Source organism: Oncorhynchus nerka, linkage group LG10 (genome assembly GCF_034236695.1).
Source record: "Oncorhynchus nerka isolate Pitt River linkage group LG10, Oner_Uvic_2.0, whole genome shotgun sequence".
Lineage (NCBI taxonomy): Eukaryota > Metazoa > Chordata > Actinopteri > Salmoniformes > Salmonidae > Oncorhynchus > Oncorhynchus nerka.
The window spans coordinates 22,100,411-22,127,638 of NC_088405.1; the positions used below are offsets into that span (position 1 = coordinate 22,100,411).

The 27,228-nt window shown below is 43.0% G+C and overlaps 1 protein-coding gene across 3 annotated transcripts in view; it reads left to right on the forward strand.

Moving 5' to 3' along the window:
* The window catches only part of LOC115135014 (echinoderm microtubule-associated protein-like 6), a 134,307-nt gene that overhangs the window by 80,744 nt on the left and 26,335 nt on the right, over positions 1–27,228 (forward strand). For all 3 annotated transcript variants that reach the window (XM_065023129.1, XM_065023128.1, XM_029669186.2), the window contains 18 exons: positions 7,550–7,762; positions 7,874–8,044; positions 8,427–8,533; positions 11,368–11,486; positions 12,187–12,373; positions 12,717–12,822; positions 12,941–13,034; positions 13,466–13,566; positions 16,007–16,209; positions 17,513–17,624; positions 18,059–18,186; positions 22,513–22,654; positions 23,079–23,231; positions 23,672–23,803; positions 23,912–24,000; positions 24,139–24,315; positions 24,620–24,824; positions 25,258–25,384. In XM_065023129.1, coding sequence (XP_064879201.1) covers positions 7,550–7,762; positions 7,874–8,044; positions 8,427–8,533; positions 11,368–11,486; positions 12,187–12,373; positions 12,717–12,822; positions 12,941–13,034; positions 13,466–13,566; positions 16,007–16,209; positions 17,513–17,624; positions 18,059–18,186; positions 22,513–22,654; positions 23,079–23,231; positions 23,672–23,803; positions 23,912–24,000; positions 24,139–24,315; positions 24,620–24,824; positions 25,258–25,384 — 2,566 coding nt within the window. The remainder of the gene's footprint in view (positions 1–7,549; positions 7,763–7,873; positions 8,045–8,426; positions 8,534–11,367; positions 11,487–12,186; positions 12,374–12,716; positions 12,823–12,940; positions 13,035–13,465; positions 13,567–16,006; positions 16,210–17,512; positions 17,625–18,058; positions 18,187–22,512; positions 22,655–23,078; positions 23,232–23,671; positions 23,804–23,911; positions 24,001–24,138; positions 24,316–24,619; positions 24,825–25,257; positions 25,385–27,228) is intronic.

Below are 27,228 nucleotides of genomic sequence, written 5' to 3' on the forward strand. Positions count from 1 at the left end.
GTTTTCATCATAATGTTGCTGCTACTGTCTCTTATGACCAAAAAGAGCTTCTGGACATCAGAACTGCGATTGCTGACCTCAGATTAGACAAAGAGTTTTTCTTCAATGAGTCAGACAGGAGGGGGATACTACATACACCCGACCAGGCCCAGATCCCCGTCATTCGCTGGAGAAGAAAATAGAGATTTTGCGAAAAAAGATCAGGGTGCTTTGTGAGGATCAGGCGGCGAGCACCTAATCTGCCTTTGCCTTCTGTCCTGCTAGCTAACGTTCAATCGCTGGAAAATAAATAGGACGAACTGAAAGTACGTATATCCTACCAATGGGACATTAAAAACTGTAATATCTTATGTCTCACCGAGTCATGGCTGAACAACGATATTAAGAACATACTGCTGGCATGTTACATCTGGTAAAACACGGGGTGGGGGCTTATGCATATATGTAAACAACAGCTGGTGCATGATATCTAAGGAAGTCTTGAGGTTTTGCTCGCCTGAAGTAGAGTATCTCATGATAAGCTGTAGACAACACTATCTACCTAGAGAGTTTACATCTGTATGTTTCGTAGCTGTACCACATACCACAAGTCAGAGGCTGGCACTAAAACCGCACTCAGTGAGCTGTATACCGCCATAAGCAAACAGGGAAACGCTCATCCAGAGGCGGCACTCTTAGTGGCCGGAAACTTTAATGCAGGGAAACTTAAATCAGTTTTACCTCGTTTCTATCAGCATGTTAAATGTGCAACCAGTGGGGAAAAAATTCTAGACCACCTTTAATCCACACACAGAGATGCGTACAAAGTAGAGCTGCCAATTTCAAAGAGCGGGACTCTAACCCGGAAGCTAATAAGAAATCCTGCTATGCCCTCCGATGAACCATCAAACAGGCAAATCGTCAATACAGGATTAAGATGAAATCGTACTACACCGGCTCCGACGCTTGTCGGATGCGGCAGGGCTTGCAAATTATTACAGACTACAAAGGGAAGCACAGCTGAGAGCTGCCCAGTGACACGGGCCTACTGCCGACTGTGTGATCACGCTTTCCGCTGCCGATGTGAGTAAGACCTTTAAACAGGTCAACATTCACAAGGCCGCAGGGCCAGACAGATTACCAGGACGTGTACTCCGAGCATGCGCTGACCAACTGGCAAGTGTCTTTACTGACATTTATCAACCTCTCCTTGTCTGAGTCTGTATTACCAACATGTTTCAAGCAGACCACCATAGTTCCTGTGCCCAAGAAGTCTAAGGTAACCTGCCTAAATGACTACCGCCCCGTAGAACTCACGTCTGTAGCCATGAAATGCTTGGAAAGGCTGGTCATGGCTCACATCAACACCATTATCCCAGAAACACTAGACCCACTCCAATTTGCATACCGCACCAACAGATCCACAGATGATGCAATTTCTATTGCACTCCACACTGCCCTTTCACTCCTAGACAAAAGGAACACCAATGTGAGAATGGTATTCATTGACTACAGCTCAGCGTTCAACACCAATGTTATGATGAAACTGGTTCTCATGAGGACCGCCGCTGGAAAGGAAGACCCAGAGTTACCTCTGCTGCAGAGGATAAGTTCATTAGAGTTACCAGCCTCAGAAATTGCAGCCCAAATAAATGCTTCACAGAGTAACAGATACATCTCAGCATCAACTGTTCAGAGGAGACTGTGTGAATCAGGCCTTCATGGCCGAATTGCTACAAAGAAACCACTACTAAAAGACACCAATAATAAGAAGAGACTTGCTTGGGCCAAGAAACACGAGCAATAGACATTAGACCAGTGGAAATCTGTCCTTTGGTCTGATGAGTCCAAATTTTAGATTTTTGTTTCCAACCACCGTGTCTTTGTGAGACGTAGAGTAGATGAACGGATGAACTCCACATGTGTGGTTCCCACCATGAAGCATGGAGGAAGAGGTGTGATGGTGTGGGGGTGACACTGTCAATTATTTATTTTGAATTCATGGCACACTTAACCAGCATGGCTCTCACAGCATTCTGCAGCGATACGCCATCCCATCTAGTTTGCACTTTGTGGGACTATCATTTGTTTTTCAATAGGACAATGACCTAACACATCTCCAGACTGTGTAAGGGCAATTTGACCAATAAGGAGAGTGATGGAGTGCTGCATCAGATGACCTGGCCTCCACAATCACTCGACCTCAACACAACTGAGATGGTTTGGGATGAGTTGGACTGCAGAGTGAAGTAAAAGCAGCCAACAAGTGCTCAGTATATGGAACTCCTTCAAGACTGATTGAAAAGCATTCCTCATAAAGCTGGTTGAGAGAATGCCAAGAGTGTACAAAGCTATCATCAAGGCAAAGGGTGGGTACTTTGAAGAAGCTAAAATATAAAATGTATTTTTATTTGTTTAAAACTTTTTTGGTTACTACTGTACATGATTCCATATGTGTTATGTCATAGTGTTGATATCTTCACTATTATTCTACAATGTAGAAAATTGTAAAATAAAGAAAACCCCTTGAATGAATAGGTGTGTCCAAACTTTTGACTGGTACTGGACATATATTTTTTTATTCAATGAATTTCAGGGGCCTTGCTTTAACAAAGTTAACCATTTTCACTGTAGTGTCCAAAACATCTTTCAAGCTGTCAGGCATTCCTTTGGCAGTAAGAGACTCTCGGTAGAAGCTGCAGTGTACCCAAGTGGCGTCTGGAGCAACTGCTTGTACCCGTGTTACCACTCCACTATGTCTCCCTGTCATGGCTTTTGCACCATCAGTACAGATACCAACACATCTTGACCACTAAAGTCCATTTGATGTCACAAAGCTGTCCAGTACTTTAAAAATATCCTTGCCTGTTGTCCTGGTTTCCAGAAGAGGATATCTTCCTTAATTGACCCCCAATAAACGTAACGGACATATACCAGGAGCTGTGCCAGGCCCGCCACGTCTGTTGACTCATCCAGCTGTAACGCATAGAATTCACTGGCTTGTATGCGAAGCAGTAATTGTTTCAAAACCATGTCACTGATGCGTCGTGAAACAGTGTTATTTGATGAAGGCGTATAGTTTATTTTTTTCCCCAAGCATTGTCCCAGCCATATCAGCGGCAGCAGGACGAATTAAGTCCTCCACAATAGTATGGGGCTTGCCTGTCCTAGCCACTCAGTAGCTCACCATATAAGACGCTTCTAGCCCCTTCTTATTAATGGTATCTGTTGCTTTTATACATGTCTTACTACTCGAAAGTTGTCTTAATCCTCGCTCAAAAAACCCCTGTGGCTTATTTTTGACATTGGCATGTTTTGTTCCTAAATGTCTGCGCAAGAGTTGTGAGATAGTACTTTTGCACATATAACACACTGTGTCTGAGGAAAGGCACTACTCCCAATATAAGTGAACACCAAATCAAAGTAGTTCTCATCATATTTGTGCCTGTTCGGTGCTTTCCCAGGCAAGGGGGCAGTAACTCTTCGGCTGCATCAGATTCACAACTGTCAGTGTCCATGCTAGCTGGGCTAACAACAAATGTAGAATTACTGATGCTAGCATTGGATGTGCTCGTGGAAGCAGAACAACTTGTGTCGTCGATAGGTGCGGGTGTAGTACTGCTGGTAGTAGTGGCACTATCAGTAGAGCTGGTATGTGTCTCTATGGACACAGGCCTTACTTTTTTTACCATTTATCAATTTTCGAGCAAACGGAAGGAGGAGCAGCTACGTTTGGCTACATACAGACCGTTAGTGGAATTCCTGCGAGAGACGAACGGTTAATGTGATTTGGATATTAATTATTTGACTAGGCTACCTGTATTTGACATTGTGTTGTTATTTAGCTGAACACTCGATGGTTTAATTGTATTTTTGGCAGTGATACGAGGCTACTCAGGTGAGAAAAAAAACTCACACAAATGTATAGCCCCGTTGGAAAATATGAATGGACTGTTTGAAAATGTGAAGATTTTTTTTTTTTTGAAATGTGAAATGTTTTTTTGAAACATTTTTATTTGGCGTACCCCGGACGGCAATGCTCTAGACAGCTGCACAAGCCTCCCAGTCACTACATAACCACTGTCTGCACACACACATGCTTGCCTCGCTCTGCTTACTCTATGTGTTTGGAGAGCTGTGAGAAAAGCCCTGTCCTAGTGGGTGACTCAGCATTGCTCCAGGGTGTTTAGTGTCAGCAGACAGACAGGCTGTCTACACTGACTATCAGGAGTGCAACAGGTGACACTGCTGAGCAGACATGGGTGAGAGAAATAGGGTTTGGTTGCACTTACATTTTTACTGTACATTTTCCTGGTATTTACTAGGGAAAATATTTGATATCAACGTTACCTCAACGTACCTTTGTGTTTGTTGCTTCACCTGATGCATTATTTTGCAATTATAAAAACCAAGGGAATATTCTCTTAAGTCAGTTAGTTACATTAATAAATCGAGTTGTGAAGCATGGTAGATTTTCTCATTTCACTTGTACCATAGGGATGATAGATTACTCCTTCCCTGAGGGTTAGACTAACAAACCGCACGTACACACACACACACGCACGCATGCACACCGACAAGAACACTCTGGCATGCTGAGAATCCTAATTAAAAAAGGAACTCCACAGGTGATCCCAGCTTTGGCCAGAAAAGAGCTTCCAGTTCTAGGCTTTGTTTACATTTCTATTTGGTTTAACTTATACATCAATAGCTGAGATGCATAAAGATGGTGGCTGTTATCTACTTACTACAAATTCCTCGTTTTGCTACAGTAAGTTCACTGTATTGTACATTACTCTCCATTACTCTTTTTGGATGTACAGTATCAGTCGAAAGTTTGGACATACCTACTCATTCAAGGGTTTTTCAAAACGATGAAATAACATATATGGAATTATATAGTAACCAAAAAAGTGTCAAACAATAAACAAAAAAAATAGATTTTATATTTGAGATTCTTCACACTTCATTCCCTCAACCAGCTTCATGAGGTAGTCACCTGGAATGCATTTCAATTAACAGGTGTGCCTTGTTAAAAGTTAATTTGTGGAATTTCCTTTTTAGTGGTATCCAATTGTTAATTACTGTCTTGTCGCTACAACTCCCGTACAGGCTCGGGAGAGAAAGGTCGAGAGTCATGCGAAACACAACCTAACCAAGCCACACTGCTTCTTAACACAGCGCTCATACAACCCAGAAGCACCAATGTGTCAGAGGAAACACTGTACACCTAGCGACCTGGTCAGCGTGCACTGTGCCCGGCCCGCCACAGGAGTCACTAGTGTGCGATGAGACAAGGATATTCCTACCGGCCAAACCCTCCCTAACCCGGACAATACTAGGCCAATTGTGGATCGCCCCATGGACGGCCGGCTGCAACAGAGCCTGGGCTCGAACCAAGAATCTCTGGTGACACAGCTAGCACTGCGATGTAGTGCCTTAGACCACTGCGCCACCCAGGAGGCCACTGGAATGTTCTTCTTAACTTCTTGCGTCGAGCAATCCCGTATCCGGGAGCGTAATCATAGCCTCAAGCTCATTACCATAACGCAACGTTAACTATTCATGAAAATCGCAAATGAAATTAAATAAATATATTGGCTCACAAGCTTAGCCTTTTGTTAACAACACTGTCATCTCAGATTTTCAAAAAATGCTTTTCAACCATAGCTACACAAGCATTTGTGTAAGAGTATTGATAGCTAGCATAGCATTAAGCCTAGCATTCAGCAGGCAACATTTTCACAAAAACAAGAAAAGCATTAAAATAAAATCATTTACCTTTGAAGAACTTCGGATGTTTTCAATGAGGAGACTCTCAGTTAGATAGCAAATGTTCAGTTTTTCCAAAAATATTATTTGTGTAGGTGAAATCGCTCCCTTTTGTTCATCACGTTTGGCTAAGAAAAAAAAACGAAAATTCAGTCATTTACAACGCCGAACTTTTTTGCAAATTAACTCCATAATATCGACAGAAACATGGCAAACGTAGTTTAGAATCAATCCTCAAGGTGTTTTTCACATATCTATTCAATGATAAATCATTCGTGGCAGTTTGGTTTCTCCTCTGAACCAAATGGAAAAATGCACGCAGCTGGAGATTACGCAATAATTTCGACGGAGGACACCAAGCGGGCACCTGGTAAATGTAGTCTCTTATGGTCAATCTTCCAATGATATGCCTACAAATACGTCACAATGCTGCAGACACCTTGGGGAAACGACAGAAAGTGTAGGCTCATTCCTGGCGCATTCACAGCCATATAAGGAGACATTGGAACACAGCGCATTCAAAATCTGGCGCACTTCCTGTATGAAATTTCATCTTGGTTTCGCCTGTAGCATTAGTTCTGTGGCACTCACAGACAATATCTTTGCAGTTTTGGAAAGTGTTTTCTTTCCAAAGCTGTCAATTATATGCATAGTCGAGCATCTTTTCGTGACAAAATATCTTGTTTAAAACGGGAACGTTTTTCATCCCAAAAATTTAATAGCGAAAATTTAATAGTGCCCCCTAATGCATAACTGGTTAATGCATTTGAGCCAATCAGTTGTGTTGTGACAAGGTAGGGGTGGTATACAGAAGATAGCCCTATTTGGTAAAAGAGAAACGAAAGTCCAACATTACTTTAACACATTAAGGTCAGTCAATGTGGAACATTTCAAAAACGTTGAAGTTTCTTCAAGTGCAGTCGCAGAAACCATCAAGCACTATGATGAAACTGGCCCTCATGAGGACTGGCACAGGAAAGGAAGACCCAGAGTTACCACTGCTGCAGAGGATAAGTTCATTAGAGTTACCAGCCTCAGAAATTGCAGACCAAATCAATTCTTCACAGAGTTCAAGTAACAGATATATCTCAACATCAACTGTTCAGAGGAGACTGTGTGAATCAGGCCTTCATGGTTGAATTGCTGCAAAGAAACCATTACTAAAAGACACCGATAATAAGAAGAGACTTGCTTGGGCCAAGAAACACGAGCAATGGATATTAGACCGGTGTAAATCTGTCCTTTGGTCTTATGATTCCATATGTGGTATTTCATAGTTTTGATGTCTTCACTATTATTCTACAATGTAGAAAATAGTTTTTAAAAATTAAGAAAAACCCTTGAATGAGTAGGTGTGTCCAAACTTTTGACTGGTACTGTATATTAGAACAGTATACATGATCCCAATTTTAGCTTCAAGATGCTGTCAATTTGAAAAACCAGGAAGTAAATTGTGCTGATTTATTGGCATATTGAACCATGTCGCACGCCGTAGTTTAAAACGTCAATGGATAGTGCTAAAACAATGACGTCATATCTGAATTCTGCCATCTTTGTGCATGTTCACCATTAATACAGGAACAGAGGTTGTGTGTCTTAACACCTTCACTCATGTTTGTCATCTTTACTTGTTTATTTCATGTCTTTTAGTTCTGACTAAGAACCTTAGTAGCGAGGTTAGTAGAGCTTTAACATAGTCACCATTATTTTAAAGTGTGATTATTTATACAGAACAACCTGGTTTTACCTGTAAGATTCTGCTCATTTTAGTCCTCCATCCTGTTTTTCTCCCTTGAAGTTGGGAAGCACCTGACCACTAAGGAGGAGGTAAAAGGGATCCACTGGAGCTCGTGGACAAGTGTGATTGGTCCAGAGGTGAGTGGGATCTGGCCCAAGTACACCAACATCAGTGACGTAAACTCTGTGGACGCCAACTACTGCAGCGCTGTGCTGGTTGCTGGAGATGACTTTGGTCTGGTCAAACTGTTCCGCTTCCCCTGCCTAAAGAAAGGTCAGTAAATGTTTTTGCAAATATACAATGTTGAGAGAAGGAATTATGTTGAACACTCCCCTTTTCTCATTTCACTTTGACTAGTTTTTCTTTGCCTGATGTTGTGCACAGGGGCAAAATTCAAAAAGTACATTGGCCACTCGGCCCACGTGACCAACGTGCACTGGTCTCACGACCTGCAGTGGGTGTTGACCACTGGCGGGTCCGACCATTCTGTGTTCCAGTGGAAGTTCCTGCCTGAGGGCATCATGAATGGAGGACTGGAGACCAGTATACCACAAGGTACAGTATACTGAGAGAATAAAACATTAAAAATGCCTTCCTAATATTGAGTTGCACCCCATCCTTTTTGCCCTCAGAACAGCCTCAATTTGTTGGGCATGGATTGTTTTATACACCCAGAGGAACCTGGGGTTTGAAATGTTTATGAATGTACTGTATGGTTCTATTGAGAGGCCCCATATGGTCATGTAGAGCTGGTGCTGAAGTATTCTTGGGTAGATTTGTGTCTGAGCTATATGATTTAATGTACCTCACAACAGTGGTTAGGGGAGTGACTACTGTACACAATATTCATGATCTTGTCAAAAGCCAATGTAATGAGTGATTGTTGCACCAGTGAAAATCTGTTTCCTTGCTGTCTCCTGGTATCGGTTCCCTCTAGATGGCCATGCAGACTCCAACAGTGAGGAGTCTGACTCTGATGTGTCTGATGTCCCGGAGCTGGACTCTGATATCGAGCAAGAGACCCAGATCAACTACGACCGACAGGTGGGTGTGTGGAGCACTGGAGGGAGTGCTATATGGGTCAGACAGAGAGTGGGTGATATCAGGTTTAGAGATGATACACCACGTGAGGGACACTGACAAAGTTCTATAACAGATGCCTTACATTGATGCTGCATTTGAGGTAGAGAGAGAATGAGTGTCAGTACAGGTGTCAGATCCTAATTTGACCAGTTTGGTCACCGTAGCAAAATAATAAGTGATAAAAAATAAGTGATACTTTCTAATGAGGAAAATGTGTTTTGATAGACTACAGTAGACAAGTTTAAGTGTAAGCTCTAGTGAGGAAAAGAGAACTGTGGGTTTTCAGTGTTTTTTATAATGTAAATCACAAGGCGCATTTTAACTTCCTGCAGCGCATGAAAATTATGTGACAACAGAGTGATCAAATTAAGATAATACATATCTATTTGAGAATGACAGTTGAATAAGAGGAGAATATGCCCCCATTATAAAATGCTGTCAGAAAGAGAGAGACGACCACACACTACTCAAGGCCTAAACAATACCCTGTTAAAATACCCTCCAGTAAGTTGAGAGAGAGTCAATTGTTAGAACACCAACACCAGTCAGTGTTATCTGGATTGGCCTGTGTTAGTGTTAGCCCGTGTTAGTGTTAGCCCGTGTTAGTGTTAGCCCGTGTTAGTGTTAGCCCGTGTTAGCCCGTGATAGTGTTAGCCTGTGTTAGTGTTAGCCCGTGTTAGTGTTAGCCTGTGTTAGTGTTAGCCCGTGTTAGTGTTAGCCCGTGTTAGTGTTAGCCCGTGTTAGTGTTAGCCTGTGTTAGTGTTAGCCCGTGTTAGTGTTAGCCCGTGTTAGTGTTAGCCCGTGTTAGTCAGAATGCCTCCAGCCATGATCTAGAATCCTGAGAAGTCATGAAAGTCAATCAAGGTAGCAAGTGGAGATATTCTGATATTGATTGATGTGAGCAGGGCGAGGCAGACGGAAGGGGAAATAAGATATTCAAATAGGCTCTTCTCAACGGCTTTGTATGGGCTCAGCGCTGACTGAGGCTCTATTTTGTCGGAGAACGGCTGGGTTGTCATAGCATCCTTCACAAGCCTTATCTCCACTGGCAGCTGGGTCTGCATCTGTTGGCCTGACGGTGCGGGTTGGTGCCACACGTAGCGCTGCTGGTTTGTGCCACACTTAGCGCTGCTGGTTTGTGCCACACTTAGCGCTGCCGGTTTGTGCCACACTCAGCGCTGCCATATGTTCTCTGGAGATACCCAGCCGTCGGCGCCCGCACTGCTTCATGACAGAACAATGAGTTGCCTGTTTAAAGTTTCAACAGTGGGGACAAAATATTATTTTCTCTGCTTCTCTTAAGATTTAATATTAGTTCTTATGTAATACTTGTTTAGTAGGTTGCATTTGATATCATTATTCGGTGGGTCCTATATCAGCCAGACGGTGGAGGATAGCAGGTTGACAGATGATGCACAATATGCGGGACTGTTGTTCCAGGTGTATGTAGAGGACTGTGTGTTGTTGTTACAGGAGGACAGTGTGTGATTTATATGATAACTATGTGTGATTGTTACAGGAGGACAGTTTGATTTAGAGGAGGACTGTGTTATTGTTACAGGAGGACTGTGTGTGTGATTGTTACAGGAGGACTGTGTGTGTGTTTGTTACAGGAGCTCTGTGTGTGGTTGTTACAGGAGGACTGTGTCTGATTGTTCCAGGAGGACGGTGTCTGATTGTTCCAGGAGGACTGTGTCTGATTGTTCCAGGAGGACTGTGTCTGATTTACAGAAGGATTGTGAGCAATTTACAGGAGGGCTGTGTGTGATTTACAGGAGGACTGTGTGTGAGGAGGACTGTGTGTGGTTGTTACAGGAGGACTGTGTGTGGTTGTTGCAGGAGGACTGTGTGTCATTTACAGGAGGACTGTGTGTGAGGAGGACTGTGTGTGATTTACAGGAGGACTGTGTGTGATTGTTACAGGAGGACTGTGTGTGATTGTTACAGGAGGACTGTGTGTGATTGTTACAGGAGGACTGTGTGTGATTTACAGGAGGACTGAGTGTGATTTACAGGAGGACTGTGTGTATGATTTACAGGAGGACTGTGTGTATGATTTACAGGAGGACTGTGTGTATGATTTACAGGAGGACTGTGTGTATGATCTACAAGAGGATTGTGTGTGTGATTTACAGGAGGACTGTGTGTGGTTGTTCCAGGAGGACTGTGTGTGGTTGTTCCAGGTGTATAAGGAGGACTATGTGTGGTTGTTCCAGGTGTATAAGGAGGACTGTGTGGTTGTTCCAGTTGTATAAGTAGGACTGTGTGGTTGTTCCAGGAGAACTGTGTGGTTGTTCCAGGAGGGCTGGGTGTGGTTGTTCCAGGTGTATAAGGAGGACTGTGTGGTTGTTTCAGGTGTATAAGGAGGACTGTGTGTGGTTGTTCCAGGAGGGCTGGGTGTGGTTGTTCCAGGTATATAAGGAGGACTGTGTGGTTGTTCCAGGTGTATAAGGAGGACTGTGTGGTTGTTCCAGGTGTATAAGGAGGACTGTGTGTGGTTGTTCCAGGTGTATAAGGAGGACTATGTGTGGTTGTTCCAGGTGTATAAGGAGGACTGGGTGGTTGTTCCAGGTGTATAAGGAGGACTGTGTGGTTGTTCCAGGTGTATAAGGAGGACTGTGTGTGGTAGTTCCAGGTGTATAAGGAGGACTGTGTGGTTGTTCAGGTGTATAAGGAGGACTATGTGTGGTTGTTCCAGGTGTATAAGGAGGACTATGTGTGGTTGTTCCAGGTGTATAAGGAGGACTGTGTGGTTGTTCCAGGTGTATAAGGAGGATTGTGTGTGGTTGTTCCAGGTGTATAAGGAGGACCTTCCCCAGCTGAGGCTGCAGAGCAGAGAGAAGAAGCAGCAGGTCGGCTCCCTGAAACGCCAGAGGGGCCCAGACGAAGCCCTTCGTCTGAAGTTTGTCCACGGGTAATGGGTTCTTATGACAGGTCTTATTGGTCTCATGATCCTCAGAAACATAGTCATACGTGGGTTTTAGGTATCATCTTCTCAAAGTCAAATTGATTGAGATGACAAGGACAGATTTATTGTATTGAGATGACAAGGACAGATTTATTGTATTGAGATGAAATGAGGTATTTCCATCGTGAAAAAACAATCTCTTCCTCTGAAATGTGCCTGTGCATCAGCTGTTTGAATATGCAAATCCCTTTTCAAAGCTGTAGTTTAAAATATTGTTTTTGTGTGAAGCAGTTTAAGTTACTGATTCAGCACTAGCAATCCTTTAAGACTTCTCTATAGCAGCTAATACTAATACTCCCTTTTTGTGAAATGTAAAGACCTCACAGTGGGGGAGGGAGAAATCTTTCAGCGTTTGAGCGATTAAATAAATGCCACACATGACACATTTGATAAAAATTCCCCACACACACCACAGGGTTCATCAGACACTCTTAAATAGGCCATGTGGGGAGAGACGGCATATGAACTGTGATTTCAGCTCTTATCTGATTGTCACTTTCTCTAGTCAGCTTTCTTTTTTAGGTGGATTTAACTCCGCTTAATTTAGTATAATTGTGATTGTTCATTGTGTTTGCAGTCCTGTTATCTTTTTTTCACTCTCTCTCTGTCTGTGTGTGTGTGTGTCTGTGTGTGTATGTGTGTGTAGGTACCGTGGCTACGACTGCAGAAATAACCTTTTCTACACCCAGGCTGGGGAGGTTGTGTACCATGTGGCAGCGGTGGGCGTGGTCTACAACAGAGAGCAACACAGTCAGCGGTTTTACCTGGGCCACGATGATGACATTCTCAGTCTGACTGTACACCCACTCAAAGACTATGCAGCCACTGGACAGGTTCTCTCTCGCGCTTTCTCTCTCTCTCTCTCTCGCGCTCTGCTTTATTGTCAGGAATGGGTGGTTGCCACTGTTGCCAAAGCAATGTATATGAAGCACAGGATGTTGGTGGCACCTTAATTGGGGATAACGGACTTGTGGTAATGAATGAGCAGAATGGGTGGAATGGTGTCAAATACATCCAATTCATGGTTTCCAGGTGTTTGATGCCACTCCATTTGCTCCATTGCCCATAACATTATGTCTGAGCAATAATATATATCAACAAAAACAATCTCTCTCTGTCTCTCTCTCTCTCTCTCTCTCTCTCTGATCTTAATCACCTCTTTGTGAATGTGTCCAGGTTGGCAGGGATCCAGCCATCCATGTGTGGGACATCCAAACCCTGAAGTGCTTCTCCCTGCTCAAGGGCTTTCACCAGAGAGGAGTGTGTGCTCTTGACTTCTCCGGTATGGCTAATGTGTTTTCCTGGGCCAAAAAAGTATTATTTTGTAAATGTGTTGGTGTTCTGTCCCTAGTCCGTTATGATTTCAAACTAAAAGTAGCTTGTTGTTCCTCTATTTGCAGCGGATGGGAAGAGCCTGGTCTCAGTGGGCATTGATGATCACCACTCTATCATATTGTGGGACTGGAGGAAGGGCGAGAAGCTGGCCACTGCAAGGTACTAAAAGCTTTTACACACCAGCTGAAAGCTGCTATTAGTGTGATCAGTGCATTTAGACATTTAGAGTTATTACACAAACCAGTTTTTATAAAAGAGTCCAGCTAAGCCGGGTTCAAATCGTTTGAGTTTTCTTTCAAATACTTTAGCTGCACTTGAATATACTTACAGTACCTGGCACATTGGAACCTATGGTATAGTATCAAAAGTGCAAACCCACCATACTCCAGGAAGGCTCAATCAAGTGCTCAAAGTATTGGAAATATATCAAATACTACTTGGACTCAGGTCTGTTGTCTTAATGTTAACACATTTGTAGGGACAGCCAGGAGTTTCTTCTGACTGCATGAACTGACCATGAAACACATAAGGCTCTATAATATTTGAGAGGACAGCATGTGAAGTGGATATTCTATCTCTGTTCTTCCCAGGGGACACAAAGACAAGCTGTTTGTGGTGAAGTGTAATCCTAGCCTCATGGACAAGCTGGTCACAGTGGGAATCAAACACATCAAGTTCTGGCAGCATACAGGTCTGTTCTACTGTTCTGCCTGACTGTCTCTTTCATCTATCAGTCTCTCTCATAATATCAGTCTCTCTATCAGTCTCTCTCATAATATCAGTCTCTCTCATACTATCAGTCTCTCTCATAATATCAGTCTCTCTCATACTATCAGTCTCTCTCATACAGGTCTGTCCTACTGTTCTGCCTGACTGTCTCTTTCATCTATCAGTCTCTCTCATACTATCATTCTCTCTCATAATATCAGTCTCTCTCTTACTATCAGTCTCTCTCATACAGGTCTGTCCTACTGTTCTGCCTGACTGTCTCTTTCATCTATCGGTCTCTCTCATACTATCAGTCTCTCTCATACTATCAGTCTCTCTCATACTATCAGTATCTCTATCAGTCTCTGTCATACTATCAGTCTCTGTCATACTATCAGTCTCTCTCATACTATCAGTCTCTCTCATACTATCAGTATCTCTCTCAGTCTCTGTCATACTATCAGTCTCTGTCATACTATCAGTCTCTGTCATACTATCAGTCTCTCTCATACTATCAGTCTCTCTCATACTATCAGTCTCTCTCATACTATCAGTCTCTGTCATAATATCAGTCTCTGTCATACTATAATTCTATATCATACTATCAGTCTCTCTCATACTATCAGTCTCACTCATACTATCAGTCTCTGTCATACGATCAGTCTGTATCATTCTATCAGTCTCTCTCACTCTCAGTCTCTCTCATACTCTCAGTCTATATCATACTGTCAGTCTCTCTCATAATATCAGTCTTTGTCAATATATCAGTCTATATCATACTATCAGTCTCTCTCATACTATCAGTATCTGTCATACTATCAGTATCTGTCATACTATCAGTCTATATTATACTGTCAGTCTCTGTCATACTATCAGTATCTGTCATACTATCAGTCTATATTATACTATCAGTCTCTCTCATACTATCAGCATCTGTCATACTATCAGTATCTGTCATACTATCAGTCTCTGTCATACTATCAGTCTATATCATACTGTCAGTCTCTCTCATAATATCAGTCTCTGTCAATATATCAGTCTATATCATACTATCAGTCTCTGTCATACTATTAATCTCTCATACGATCAGTCTATATCATACTATCAGTCTCTCTCATACGATCAGTCTCGGTCATACTATCAGTCTCTCTCATACTATCAGTTTATATCATATTTTCAGTCTCTGTCATACTATCAGTCTCTTTCATACTATCAGTCTCTGTCATACTATTAATCTCTCATACGATCAGTCTATATCATATTATCAGTCACTGTCATACTATCAGTCTCTGTCATACAAGCAGTCTCTCTCATACTATCAGTTTATATCATATTTTCAGTCTCTCTCATACTGTCAGTCTCTTTCATACTATCAGTTTATATCATACTATCAGTCTCTGTCATACTATCAGTCTCTGTCATACTATCAGTCTCTCTCATACTATCAGTCTCTGTCATACTATCAGTCTCTTTCATACTATCAGTTTATATCATACTATCAGTCTCTGTCATACTATAAGTCTCTTTCAATACTATCAGTCTCTCTCATACTATCAGTCTCTCTCATACTATCAGTCTCTCTCATACTATCAGTTTATATCATACTATCAGTCTCTCTCATACTATCAGTTTATATCATACTCTCAGTCTCTCTCATACTATCAGTCTCTGTCATACTATCAATCTCTTTCATACTATCAGTTTATATCATACTATCGGTCTCTGTCATACTATAAGTCTCTTTCAATACTATCAGTCTCTCTCATACTATCAGTCTCTGTCATACTATCAGTCTCTCTCATACTATCAGTCTCTGTCATACTATCAGTCTCTTTCATACTATCAGTTTATATCATACTATCAGTCTCTGTCATACTATAAGTCTCTTTCAATACTATCAGTCTCTTTCATACTATCAGTCTCTTTCATACTATCAGTCTCTTTCATACGATCGGTCTCTTTCATACTCTCAGTTTATATCATACTATCAGTCTCTTTCATACGATCAGTCTCTTTCATACTCTCAGTTTATATCATACTATCAGTCTCTTTCATACTATCAGTCTCTTTCATACTATCAGTTTATATCATACTATCAGTTTATATCATACTATCAGTTTATATCATACTATCAGTCTTTGTCATACCATCAGTCTCTTTCATACTATCAGTCTCTTTCATACTATCAGTCTCTCTCATACTATCAGTCTCTCTCTTTCTAGCTCCTCTCCTCTCATGTCCCTGTTTTTCTTTCAAGTATATCCTTCTAGGTGTTTTCACACTGTGATTCTGTCTTTAGGAAAGTGTTCCACCCTGTCATTTTTTGAATGAACATTGGAACAACTCTGTTTTGTCAGGCGTGGAATGTTTGTGGAAATCAACTGATGTATGTGTGAGTTTCTAATGGTGTGCTGTCTCTACAGGTGGAGGCCTTATGTTCCAGCGAGGCGTGTTTGGGAACCTGGGGAAGCTGGAGACAATGATGTCAGTGTGTTATGGTCGGACAGATGAGCTGGTATTCTCGGGAGCTTCCACGGGGGACATATACGTCTGGAAGGAGCCCGTGCTGCTGAAGACCATCAAGGCCCACGATGGACCTGTGTTCGCCATGTACTCCCTGGACAAGGTACTCTACTGGGTGTCAGCCCTGTCTGCTAACAACAGACTGTTGGTCAACTAGTATTCACTAACCTTATAATCTCATAATAATCATAATCTTATAATAAGATCAGCATCTGGAAGGGCTCTGTATTGTACTCTGGTTTCCCTACACCCACTTGGTGTAAATATTGAATTGTCTTTCTTCCCATTGACTCATAAATGCCCTATAACTGCTCTATGAGGACTTCACCATATGGAATTGATGTTATGTTGTCCACTAGAATAATTTCAGAGTGATATTGTTGCTGCTGGCTGTAGTTATGTGTTTAACTATAATTGGCCTGTAGTTGAGGAAGTTATCAATATTGTAGTGCTCTGATGAGGAGCTTTGGAGAGACTTGATGTGTTGAGGCATGGTGGTTATTGTGTTTGGGAGCAAACACAGCATCATTAGGCAGCATGATTAAGCCTCACATAGATTCCTCGTTTTCCTAATTGACCATTTGCAGCCTGTCATTTGACTGTGTGCAAATACTATGTAGTCTTAATGACCGATGGAAACCTCGGTGTGTATTCTATCATGCATCTCCCTCCTGATGCTGAGATTGGATTAATTAAATGGATTGTCTCCCATGAACTTCTGGTCTGTTGAAAATCATTATATCGCTATTTACTGTTACTAATGAAGACTGGCGTGATTATAAGCAGTCAATCCTATCTCTTGTCTTCAGTCCATGATAGTGTTTTTAATTAAATATCTTATAGTGTTTTCTCCCTCTCGTACAAATAGATTGTCTATTTATTCGCAATCTCTTCAAGTAGAGATGCCTTAGATCAAAACAAAAGATTATAGTCCCATTAGATGTAACATTTATGTGATGCTGTTTCCAAAACCTTTCATCAGAGAAGCAGTCTGAAAGAGGGCGTTCCTGGGGGAGACCACCACTGAATTCCTGATGTGTTGTTGTTGCTGCTGCTTCAGATCTTTGACAGGCCCTGTCTGGTAGTAGAAGTCATTGCAATTCCCAACTGCTTCTGTTTGTTGTGAAAGATGTCAGAGACAGACAATGTTATTTATCTGTCTTCCCTCCATCCATACCTTCCTCCTGCACTTCCTCATCCAACACTTCCTTCTCAGTTTCAAGACAAACGGACCCCCTACCATCCTTCAGCGGTTCAGACAGACCTCTTGACAAGCTGTCAGGCGAAACATTAGCGTCGATCAGAGCCCCTGTCTCATCCGGCCCTCGTCACTGTTAGTTTTCCTCAGTGGGGTTGTCAGTGGTGGAGTACCTTGGGTGACGTCCCTCTGCTGTTGTTCCCTCCAGGGCTTTGTGACAGGTGGGAAGGACGGAGTAGTGGAGCTGTGGGACGACATGTTTGAGAGGTGCTTGAAGACATACGCTATCAAGAGAGCAGCCCTCTCCCCTGGATCTAAAGGTAGGAAACCACATGTTTGACTCCATTTTATTTATTCCATTCCAGCCATTACTATGAGCCTGTCCTCCTATAGCTTCTCCTCCCACCAGCCTCCATAACACTCCCTACAGTAACTGACAGTCAACCAAAGTCCTTGACAGATACAGAAACACTATCTGAGAAGTACTGAAATTCTCTCTTAAAGGCAAGCTCTGACCCTGTAAAACACATACCTGTATCAGGAAGTGTAATGTGTTTGAAATTTGACCATAAACGGTCAATAGATATTCTAGCCATCATTGAGCACTGTATCTTCCTCTAGTTAGTGCTGCCATCTCGTGGCCTCATGTGAAAATGCAAAGAATGTTACTTCTATCTGCTGCTATCGATCTGGGAGGATTTCACTGCTACGGCTGTACTTGGTCTTTACAGTGCTATTTGTGTGTGTGTCCCAGGTCTGCTCTTGGAGGACAACCCCTCCATTCGTGCCATAACTCTGGGACATGGACACATCCTGGTGGGAACCAAGAATGGAGAAATACTTGAAATCGACAAGAGTGGACCCATGACCCTGCTAGTCCAGGTAGGTGTGTGTGTGTGTGTGTGTGTGTGTGTGTGTGTGTGTGTGTGTGTGTGTGTGTGTGTGTGTGTGTGTGTGTGTGTGTGTGTGTGTGTGTGTGTGTGTGTGTGTGTTGAAACACCTAGAGTGGGGTATTTTTCCATTTCAGCTTATTTTTCCTAATTTGAGTTGGAGGACACATTTTTACAGCAGCCTTCAGGTGTTGCCTGTTCTCCACTGACTGTTTCTTGGTGTGTTGGCTTGTTACTCAGGCTTCTTGGTGTGTTGGCTTGTTACTCAGGCTTCTTGATGTGTTGGCTTGTTACTCAGGCTTCTTGATGTGTTGGCTTGTTACTCAGGCTTCTTGGTGTGTTGGCTTGTTACTCAGGCTTCTTGGTGTGTTGGCTTGTTACTCAGGCTTCTTGATGTGTTTGCTTGTTACTCAGGCTTCTTGATGTGTTGGCTTGTTACTCAGGCTTCTTGATGTGTTGGCTTGTTACTCAGGCTTCTTGGTGTGTTGGCTTGTTACTCAGGCTTCTTGATGTGTTGGCTTGTTACTCAGGCTTCTTGGTGTGTTGGCTTGTTACTCAGGCTTCTTGATGTGTTGGCTTGTTACTCAGGCTTCTTGGTGTGTTGGCTTGTTACTCAGGCTTCTTGATGTGTTGGCTTGTTACTCAGGCTTCTTGATGTGTTGGCTTGTTACTCAGGCTTCTTGTGTTGGCTTGTTACTCAGGCTTCTTGGTGTGTTGGCTTGTTACTCAGGCTTCTTGATGTGTTGGCTTGTTACTCAGGCTTCTTGGTGTGTTGGCTTGTTACTCAGGCTTCTTGGTGTGTTGGCTTGTTACTCAGGCTTCTTGATGTGTTGGCTTGTTACTCAGGCTTCTTGATGTGTTGGCTTGTTACTCAGGCTTCTTGATGTGTTGGCTTGTTACTCAGGCTTCTTGGTGTGTTGGCTTGTTACTCAGGCTTCTTGATGTGTTGGCTTGTTACTCAGGCTTCTTGGTGTGTTGGCTTGTGACTCAGGCTTCCTGGTGTGTTGACTTGTTACTCAGGCTTCTTGATGTGTTGGCTTGTTACTCAGGCTTCGTGATGTGTTGGCTTGTTACTCAGGCTTCTTGATGTGTTGGCTTGTTACTCAGGCTTCTTGATGTGTTGGCTTGTTACTCAGGCTTCTTGGTGTGTTGGCTTGTTACTCAGGCTTCTTGGTGTGTTGGCTTGTTACTCAGGCTTCTTGATGTGTTTGCTTGTTACTCAGGCTTCTTGATGTGTTGGCTTGTTACTCAGGCTTCTTGATGTGTTGGCTTGTTACTCAGGCTTCTTGGTGTGTTGGCTTGTTACTCAGGCTTCTTGATGTGTTGGCTTGTTACTCAGGCTTCTTGGTGTGTTGGCTTGTTACTCAGGCTTCTTGATGTGTTGGCTTGTTACTCAGGCTTCTTGGTGTGTTGGCTTGTTACTCAGGCTTCTTGATGTGTTGGCTTGTTACTCAGGCTTCTTGATGTGTTGGCTTGTTACTCAGGCTTCTTGGTGTGTTGGCTTGTTACTCAGGCTTCTTGGTGTGTTGGCTTGTTACTCAGGCTTCTTGATGTGTTGGCTTGTTACTCAGGCTTCTTGGTGTGTTGGCTTGTTACTCAGGCTTCTTGGTGTGTTGGCTTGTTACTCAGGCTTCTTGATGTGTTGGCTTGTTACTCAGGCTTCTTGATGTGTTGGCTTGTTACTCAGGCTTCTTGATGTGTTGGCTTGTTACTCAGGCTTCTTGGTGTGTTGGCTTGTTACTCAGGCTTCTTGATGTGTTGGCTTGTTACTCAGGCTTCTTGGTGTGTTGGCTTGTGACTCAGGCTTCCTGGTGTGTTGACTTGTTACTCAGGCTTCTTGATGTGTTGGCTTGTTACTCAGGCTTCGTGATGTGTTGGCTTGTTACTCAGGCTTCTTGATGTGTTGGCTTGTTACTCAGGCTTCTTGATGTGTTGGCTTGTTACTCAGGCTTCTTGGTGTGTTGGCTTGTTACTCAGGCTTCTTGGTGTGTTGGCTTGTTACTCAGGCTTCTTGATGTGTTGGCTTGTTACTCAGGCTTCTTGGTGTGTTGGCTTGTTACTCAGGCTTCTTGGTGTGTTGGCTTGTTACTCAGGCTTCTTGATGTGTTGGCTTGTTACTCAGGCTTCTTGATGTGTTGGCTTGTTACTCAGGCTTCTTGATGTGTTGGCTTGTTACTCAGGCTTCTTGATGTGTTGGCTTGTTACTCAGGCTTCTTGATGTGTTGGCTTGTTACTCAGGCTTCTTGGTGTGTTGGCTTGTTACTCAGGCTTCTTGATGTGTTGGCTTGTTACTCAGGCTTCTTGGTGTGCTGGCTTGTTACTCAGGCTTCTTGATGTGTTGGCTTGTTACTCAGGCTTCTTGATGTGTTGGCTTGTTACTCAGGCTTCTTGGTGTGTTGGCTTGTTACTCAGGCTTCTTGGTGTGTTGGCTTGTTACTCAGGCTTCTTGATGTGTTGGCTTGTTACTCAGGCTTCTTGGTGTGTTGGCTTGTTACTCAGGCTTCTTGATGTGTTGGCTTGTTACTCAGGCTTCTTGATGTGTTGACTTGTTACTCAGGCTTCTTGGTGTGTTGGCTTGTTACTCAGGCTTCTTGGTGTGTTGGCTTGTTACTCAGGCTTCTTGGTGTGTTGGCTTGTTACTCAGGCTTCTTGGTGTGTTGGCTTGTTACTCAGGCTTCTTGGTGTGTTGGCTTGTTACTCAGGCTTCTTGGTGTGTTGGCTTGTTACTCAGGCTTCTTGATGTGTTGGCTTGTTACTCAGGCTTCTTGGTGTGTTGGCTTGTTACTCAGGCTTCTTGGTGTGTTGGCTTGTTACTCAGGCTTCTTGATGTGTTGGCTTGTTACTCAGGCTTCTTGGTGTGTTGGCTTGTTACTCAGGCTTCTTGGTGTGTTGGCTTGTTACTCAGGCTTCTTGGTGTGTTGGCTTGTTACTCAGGCTTCTTGATGTGTTGGCTTGTTACTCAGGCTTCTTGGTGTGTTGGCTTGTTACTCAGGCTTCTTGGTGTGTTGGCTTGTTACTCAGGCTTCTTGATGTGTTGGCTTGTTACTCAGGCTTCTTGGTGTGTTGGCTTGTTACTCAGGCTTCTTGGTGTGTTGGCTTGTTACTCAGGCTTCTTGATGTGTTGGCTTGTTACTCAGGCTTCTTGATGTGTTGGCTTGTTACTCAGGCTTCTTGATGTGTTGGCTTGTTACTCAGGCTTCTTGGTGTGTTGGCTTGTTACTCAGGCTTCTTGATGTGTTGGCTTGTTACTCAGGCTTCTTGGTGTGTTGGCTTGTTACTCAGGCTTCTTGGTGTGTTGGCTTGTTACTCAGGCTTCTTGATGTGTTGGCTTGTTACTCAGGCTTCTTGATGTGTTGGCTTGTTCTACAGCCTTCTTGATGTGTTGGCTTGTTACTCAGGCTTCTTGATGTGTTGGCTTGTTACTCAGGATTCTTGATTTGGAGGCTTGTTACTCAGGCTTCTTGATGTGTTGGATTGTTATTCAGGCTTCTTGATGTGTTTCCTTTCACACATCAGGCTACTTTATGTGTTGGCTTGTTACTCAGGCTACTTGATGTGCTGGCTTGTTACTCGGGCTTCTTGATGTGTTGGCTTGTTACTCACTTCCTCTACTGCAGGGACTGCAGTCGGAAATAAATCATTGGTTATCCGAGGCAACCTTTTCTATCTGACAGTCTGCTGCTTGGCTGGCTCCGAAAAGCCCTGTGTTCCCTCTTGATTATCCGGAATAGTCCATAGCTTAATATCTCAACACCTTCCTTATTATTGTGTCTCTTGGCTGTGTCACAAGGCTTGTGTATGGGCTCTGTGGTGCTGCTGCGTACATGACAGTTACAGTGGTTGGTATTATGAGTGTGTGCGACCGTGTGTGCGTACGTGTGTGTGTGTGTGCGTCTCTATGCTTATTTGCGTGCATGTGTGGTTCTGATTGTCAGTGCATCGCTGTGGTAGTTCCCTTTTATGGGTGCAGAGCAGCCCTTACAGCTCAGAGTCAGAGCCTCCACGACTCCTTAGCAGTCAGGTACGTGTGCTCTGTTGCCATGGTGAACAGACCTGATGGGGATGGGTTATGAAGGATCAGTATGGAAGTGTTGTTGAGTAAAATCGCTGCTGCTATCTGGGATGCGATGGATTGGGGCTTTTGTTTAGCCTCTCACTCAAACTCCACGTCAATATGAGCACAATGTATCGTTCTGAGACAAAATAATGAATTATTTCGTGGGTGACAGATGTGTCAAATGGATTAGGAGTAATGGTTCAGGGCATGTCAACTGTGACTGACTAACAGTTGTGTGTCCGTCTATTGCTATGGTTACAGGGTCACATGGACGGCGAGGTGTGGGGTCTTGCTGCTCACCCCCTGCTTCCCATATGTGCCACAGTGAGTGATGACAAAACTCTGAGGATATGGGAGCTCTTCACTAACCACCGCATGGTGGCAGTTCGCAAACTTAAAAAAGGTATTGCTGAATGTTGATATCTTCCTTGACTAATGAGTCATTAACTCCCATAATCCTCAACAAAACATACAGATGTAGGATCTTAATTTGAGCAAGTTTGCTACAGCAGGAAAATAACTCTGCAGCAACAGGAAATGTGGATTATAATTAATGGACATTTTTTGTAGGGGTTGATACATTTTTCGTAAGGGCAAATCAAGTTTGAAATGTCTGTGAAAATTACAAACTTTAGAAGCCTTTTAAAATTAAAATACACTCCAAGTTTACATTTCCTGGTTTGCAGTCAAATTCTCAGCAACAAAAGAGGGATCAAATTAAGATCCTACATCTGTAAGGCACTCTAGTGTAACCTTCTGTGCCTGTCAGTCTATGTCTGTATCTCCATTTTGGAAGTGTTTAACTCTTTGTGTGATGGGTGTATCAGGTGGAAGATGCTGTGCCTTCTCCCCTGATGGGAAAGCCTTAGCGGTGGGCCTCAATGATGGTAGTTTCCTGGTGGTGAACTCTGACACCCTGGAGGACCTGGTGTCCTTTCATCACAGGAAGGAGTCTATCTCTGACGTCAGGTTTTCACAAGGTAACCTTTGACATAGACTCTGTACTATCAGCCGACTGGATCACTTATCATTGATGTGTTCATTCACTGCTGTTTGTATTTCATAACACTGATAATACGCATGGGTATTTTATTAGTAAGGTTCATTTGAGTTCAACTGTTCCTAATATACACTCTTTAAAAAAAGGGTTCCAAAAGGGTTATTTGGCTGTCCTCATTGGAGAACCCTTTTTGGTTCCAGATAGAACCCTCTGTGAAAAGGGTTCAACCTGGAACCAAAAGGCTTCTACTTGGCACCAAAAAGGGTTCTCCAAAGGGTTCTCCTATTTGGACAGCCGAATAACCCTTTTAGGTTCTAGATAGCACCTTTTTTTCTAAGAGTGTATTCAGTGAGGTTTCACTGAATAGCATTATCTCCCACCTGGCTGAGGTGTTGATCACTGGTTCTATGGCTTCCTTAGACGCTGGTAAATACCTCGCTGTGGCCTCTCATGATAACTTTGTGGATATCTACAATGTGCTGTCCAGTAAGAGGGTGGGAATCTGTAAAGGAGCTTCAAGCTATATCACTCACATAGACTGGGACTCTCGTGGTGAGTTTATGGTGTAAATGCAAGAGGAGCATGAATTCTCCTTAGTAGTCTATAGATACAAGTTCCATTTTGTCCTTGGATTCTGAAAAAGTACATTTTTTTCTGTAGGTAAATTGCTGCAAGTAAATTCAGGTGCCAAAGAGCAATTATTCTTCGAAGCCCCAAGAGGGAAGAGACAAACCATAAGAAATTCTGAGGTGAGAGACCCAACTGAGATTGTTATTTTTCTCAGCTATAAATCAAAAATGTATGGACACTCCATGATAACAGGATGCAGTGTTTAACACACTATGTGTGTGTGTATGTGTGCGTGCGTTCCTGTTTCCGCCTGTCAGATAGAGAAGATGGAGTGGGCTACCTGGACGTGTGTCCTGGGCCCCACCTGTGAGGGGATCTGGCCCACCCACAGTGACATCACAGACGTCAACGCCGCCTCGCTCACCAAAGACAAGAAGCTGCTAGCCACCGGAGACGACTTTGGCTTCCTCAAGCTCTTCAGCTATCCAACCAGGGTGCGACAGCTCAGTACACTTGCGCTAGTGTTAATTGACATTTTACTCACTTGAACTGAAATGGAATTAATCCCAACGCTGGTACATGTCTCAGTTGTTGACTCAAGTTGAATGTTGTCTCTTGTTTCAACTTGGTTCAATGTTGTCTCTTGGTTCAATGTTGTCTCTTGGTTCAACTTGGTTCAATGTTGTCTCTTGGTTCAACTTGGTTCAATGTTGTCTCTTGGTTCAATGTTGTCTCTTGGTTCAACTTGGTTCAATATTGTCTCTTGGTTCAACTTGTCACCGTCTGCTCCCCCCTCAGGGTCAATATGCCCGCTTCAAGAAGTACGTGGGCCACAGTGCCCATATAACCAACGTGCGATGGGCACAAGATGACGCCACGCTACTGACGCTGGGCGGAGCTGACACAGCACTGATGATTTGGAGCCTGGAGAGAACCGGAGAGGGTCACAGGGAGAACCCTGTGGACAGCGAGGAGTCAGACGATGACATTGAGGAGGACGGAGGTAAACGCTAGCCTTTAGACTACTGATCCATACAGTACAGTAGTATGCAATACTACTATATACATTAGTGCTTGTGGGCGGAAGGTAGCTTAATGGTTAGAATGTTGGGCCAGTAACTGAAAGGCCGCCGGTTCAAACACCCAAGCCAACAAGGGGAAAAATCTGTCTGTGTCCTTTGGCAAGGCACTTAACACTGTAGTACTATGTCTGACCCTGTAAAAAAGCACATTTCACTGCAACTATCCTGTGTATATGACAATAAATCATATATATTACTTTTTTTTATATACACATTCTTACAACTCTCTCACAATCTACTCTTAGAACTCCCATACAACATTCTCAACAGACACACACAAAGCTATCCTGATCAAATACACATTTTAAAACACTACTCTAATTTGCGAGTCTCTTCCTGTGGGCGTGTCTGTAGGGTATGACAGTGATGTGGCAAGGGAGAACAGCATCAACTACACCACTAAGATCTATGCTGTCAGCATCCGGGGTATGTGTGGCATCAAACCCCACCAGCAACTGAAGGAGGTGTCACCAGAGGAAAGGTACACCCCCACACCTCTGTCTCTGCCCACGTTTCCCTTCCTTCTCTAATGACTGAACTGTACAGATTCTGTTTTGGGACTGGTAGTTGTCACTTAGTGATAGAGCTTAAACATTAGAGTGTCTTGGCCCCTGACCATTGTGCTGTGTGTAGATTTAAAACAATTTAAAGTCTGAGGCAGTGACAATAAAAAAATGCCCAAGTTTTATCTGTTATGTTAGGCCTCAAACGACTGTTAAAGTCTTGATCCTAATCAGGCTGCCATCAGCTTCCAACACCATTTGATTGTCTACACAGGAATGCTTATAGAGTCCTCTGGTGTCAGAAACAGGAACTGTAACTATCTACCAGTACACATCTATATGAGTATTATTCATATATACAGTATTTATACCTTTTGTAAAGCCTCAGAGGTGGTCATTGTAGGGTTGACATGGATATAGAGTTTGGTCTTGCTTTTTTATGATACAGAGTAAGTTGACTTTTTCAGTGCTTAGCTGACAGCATTTGAAGTTTAAGGGAAGACTATGTGGGGTTTGTTTTCATGTTAGACTATTTCAAATGGAGTAGGGGGCCTGATTTAGTTTGATAGACATAGACTACTCTTTACCTATCTGTACTACTTGCATTAAAAAACAATACACTATATACTCATAGAAAGATCTTTATCCCCAGTTCTATGTTATTTCTTTCTGCACTTTATGAGTGTACACGTGTGCTTTATGTGTCCTCTCTCTAATACGCTCTCTCTATTCACCTCTGTTGCTATGATACTGTGGATTGTCCTGGGCATGCATTGTGGATGTAGCACATTGATATTGCATGCCGTTTGCATGTTTTATGTTTGATCCATCTATCAGTGGATTGTTGGGTGTACGTGTTTGGGTCGTAGTCTGTGTGGTGTTACAGTATGAGATAGCATGTTCTTGTGGCTTGTGAAGGTATCTTGACAAAGTATTACACAATGTTATGTGCATGTGTAGCAGGTGTTCTCTCTTGAGCTTCTATGTGATATCTGTTGCTATGATACCGATATGTTGTGTATACAGTACCTATACAGTATCATTGGTATGTTCTCAGTTGCTTCGAGACTGTATCGAATATTGCCACATCAGTGGTTCCCCTATCAATATAAATGGCTTATCAGCTATGTGCAGCTAGGGGAAGTCAAAAATATACTGTAGCATGTATAGCCCGAGGAGACAATGATTGATTTTTGTCAAAGCCAAAGGTTGCGTTGCCACAAATTGTATTCTAAGCCATAAAATTGGAATTATTTACCATGACACTCCCCACTATTTTCCATTATTGTCACATATAGCAGTGCTGTTATGTATGGAAGACTTTGACTTTGTCCATTCTCTTTCATATAATGTGTAGAATAACATTTACCCAATTATACAGCATCACAGAATGACAGGAAACATGAAATAGTTACAGAACATGAACCAGTGAAGAACCTATCATATGCTATCTGGGAGGCTCACAACGTCCATTTCTGCAACAACTAAGAGCATTGAACCACGAGGCTCAAGTTCTCAGTTGTTTTGGTGCCCTGGCTACCACGCTCTAATAGCGTGAAGGTAACCGGTGCACATGCGCAGATACTGTGTGTGACTGTGTGAGAGCGAAGTCTTGCGTCTCGCTCATCTCATTATCTGCGGTGCTGCTCGCGCAACGTAATTTCACTGAGTCTTGAGTCTACCTTTGAAAGATGCATTATAAAGGTGTAATTTCAGCCAGTAGTTTTAAAAGTAGTGCTCACAATCCAAAACAGGTCCCCGACAATTGTATACGACGTAATCCATTTCTTATTATATGTCACAAATTCCAATTCGTAGAATG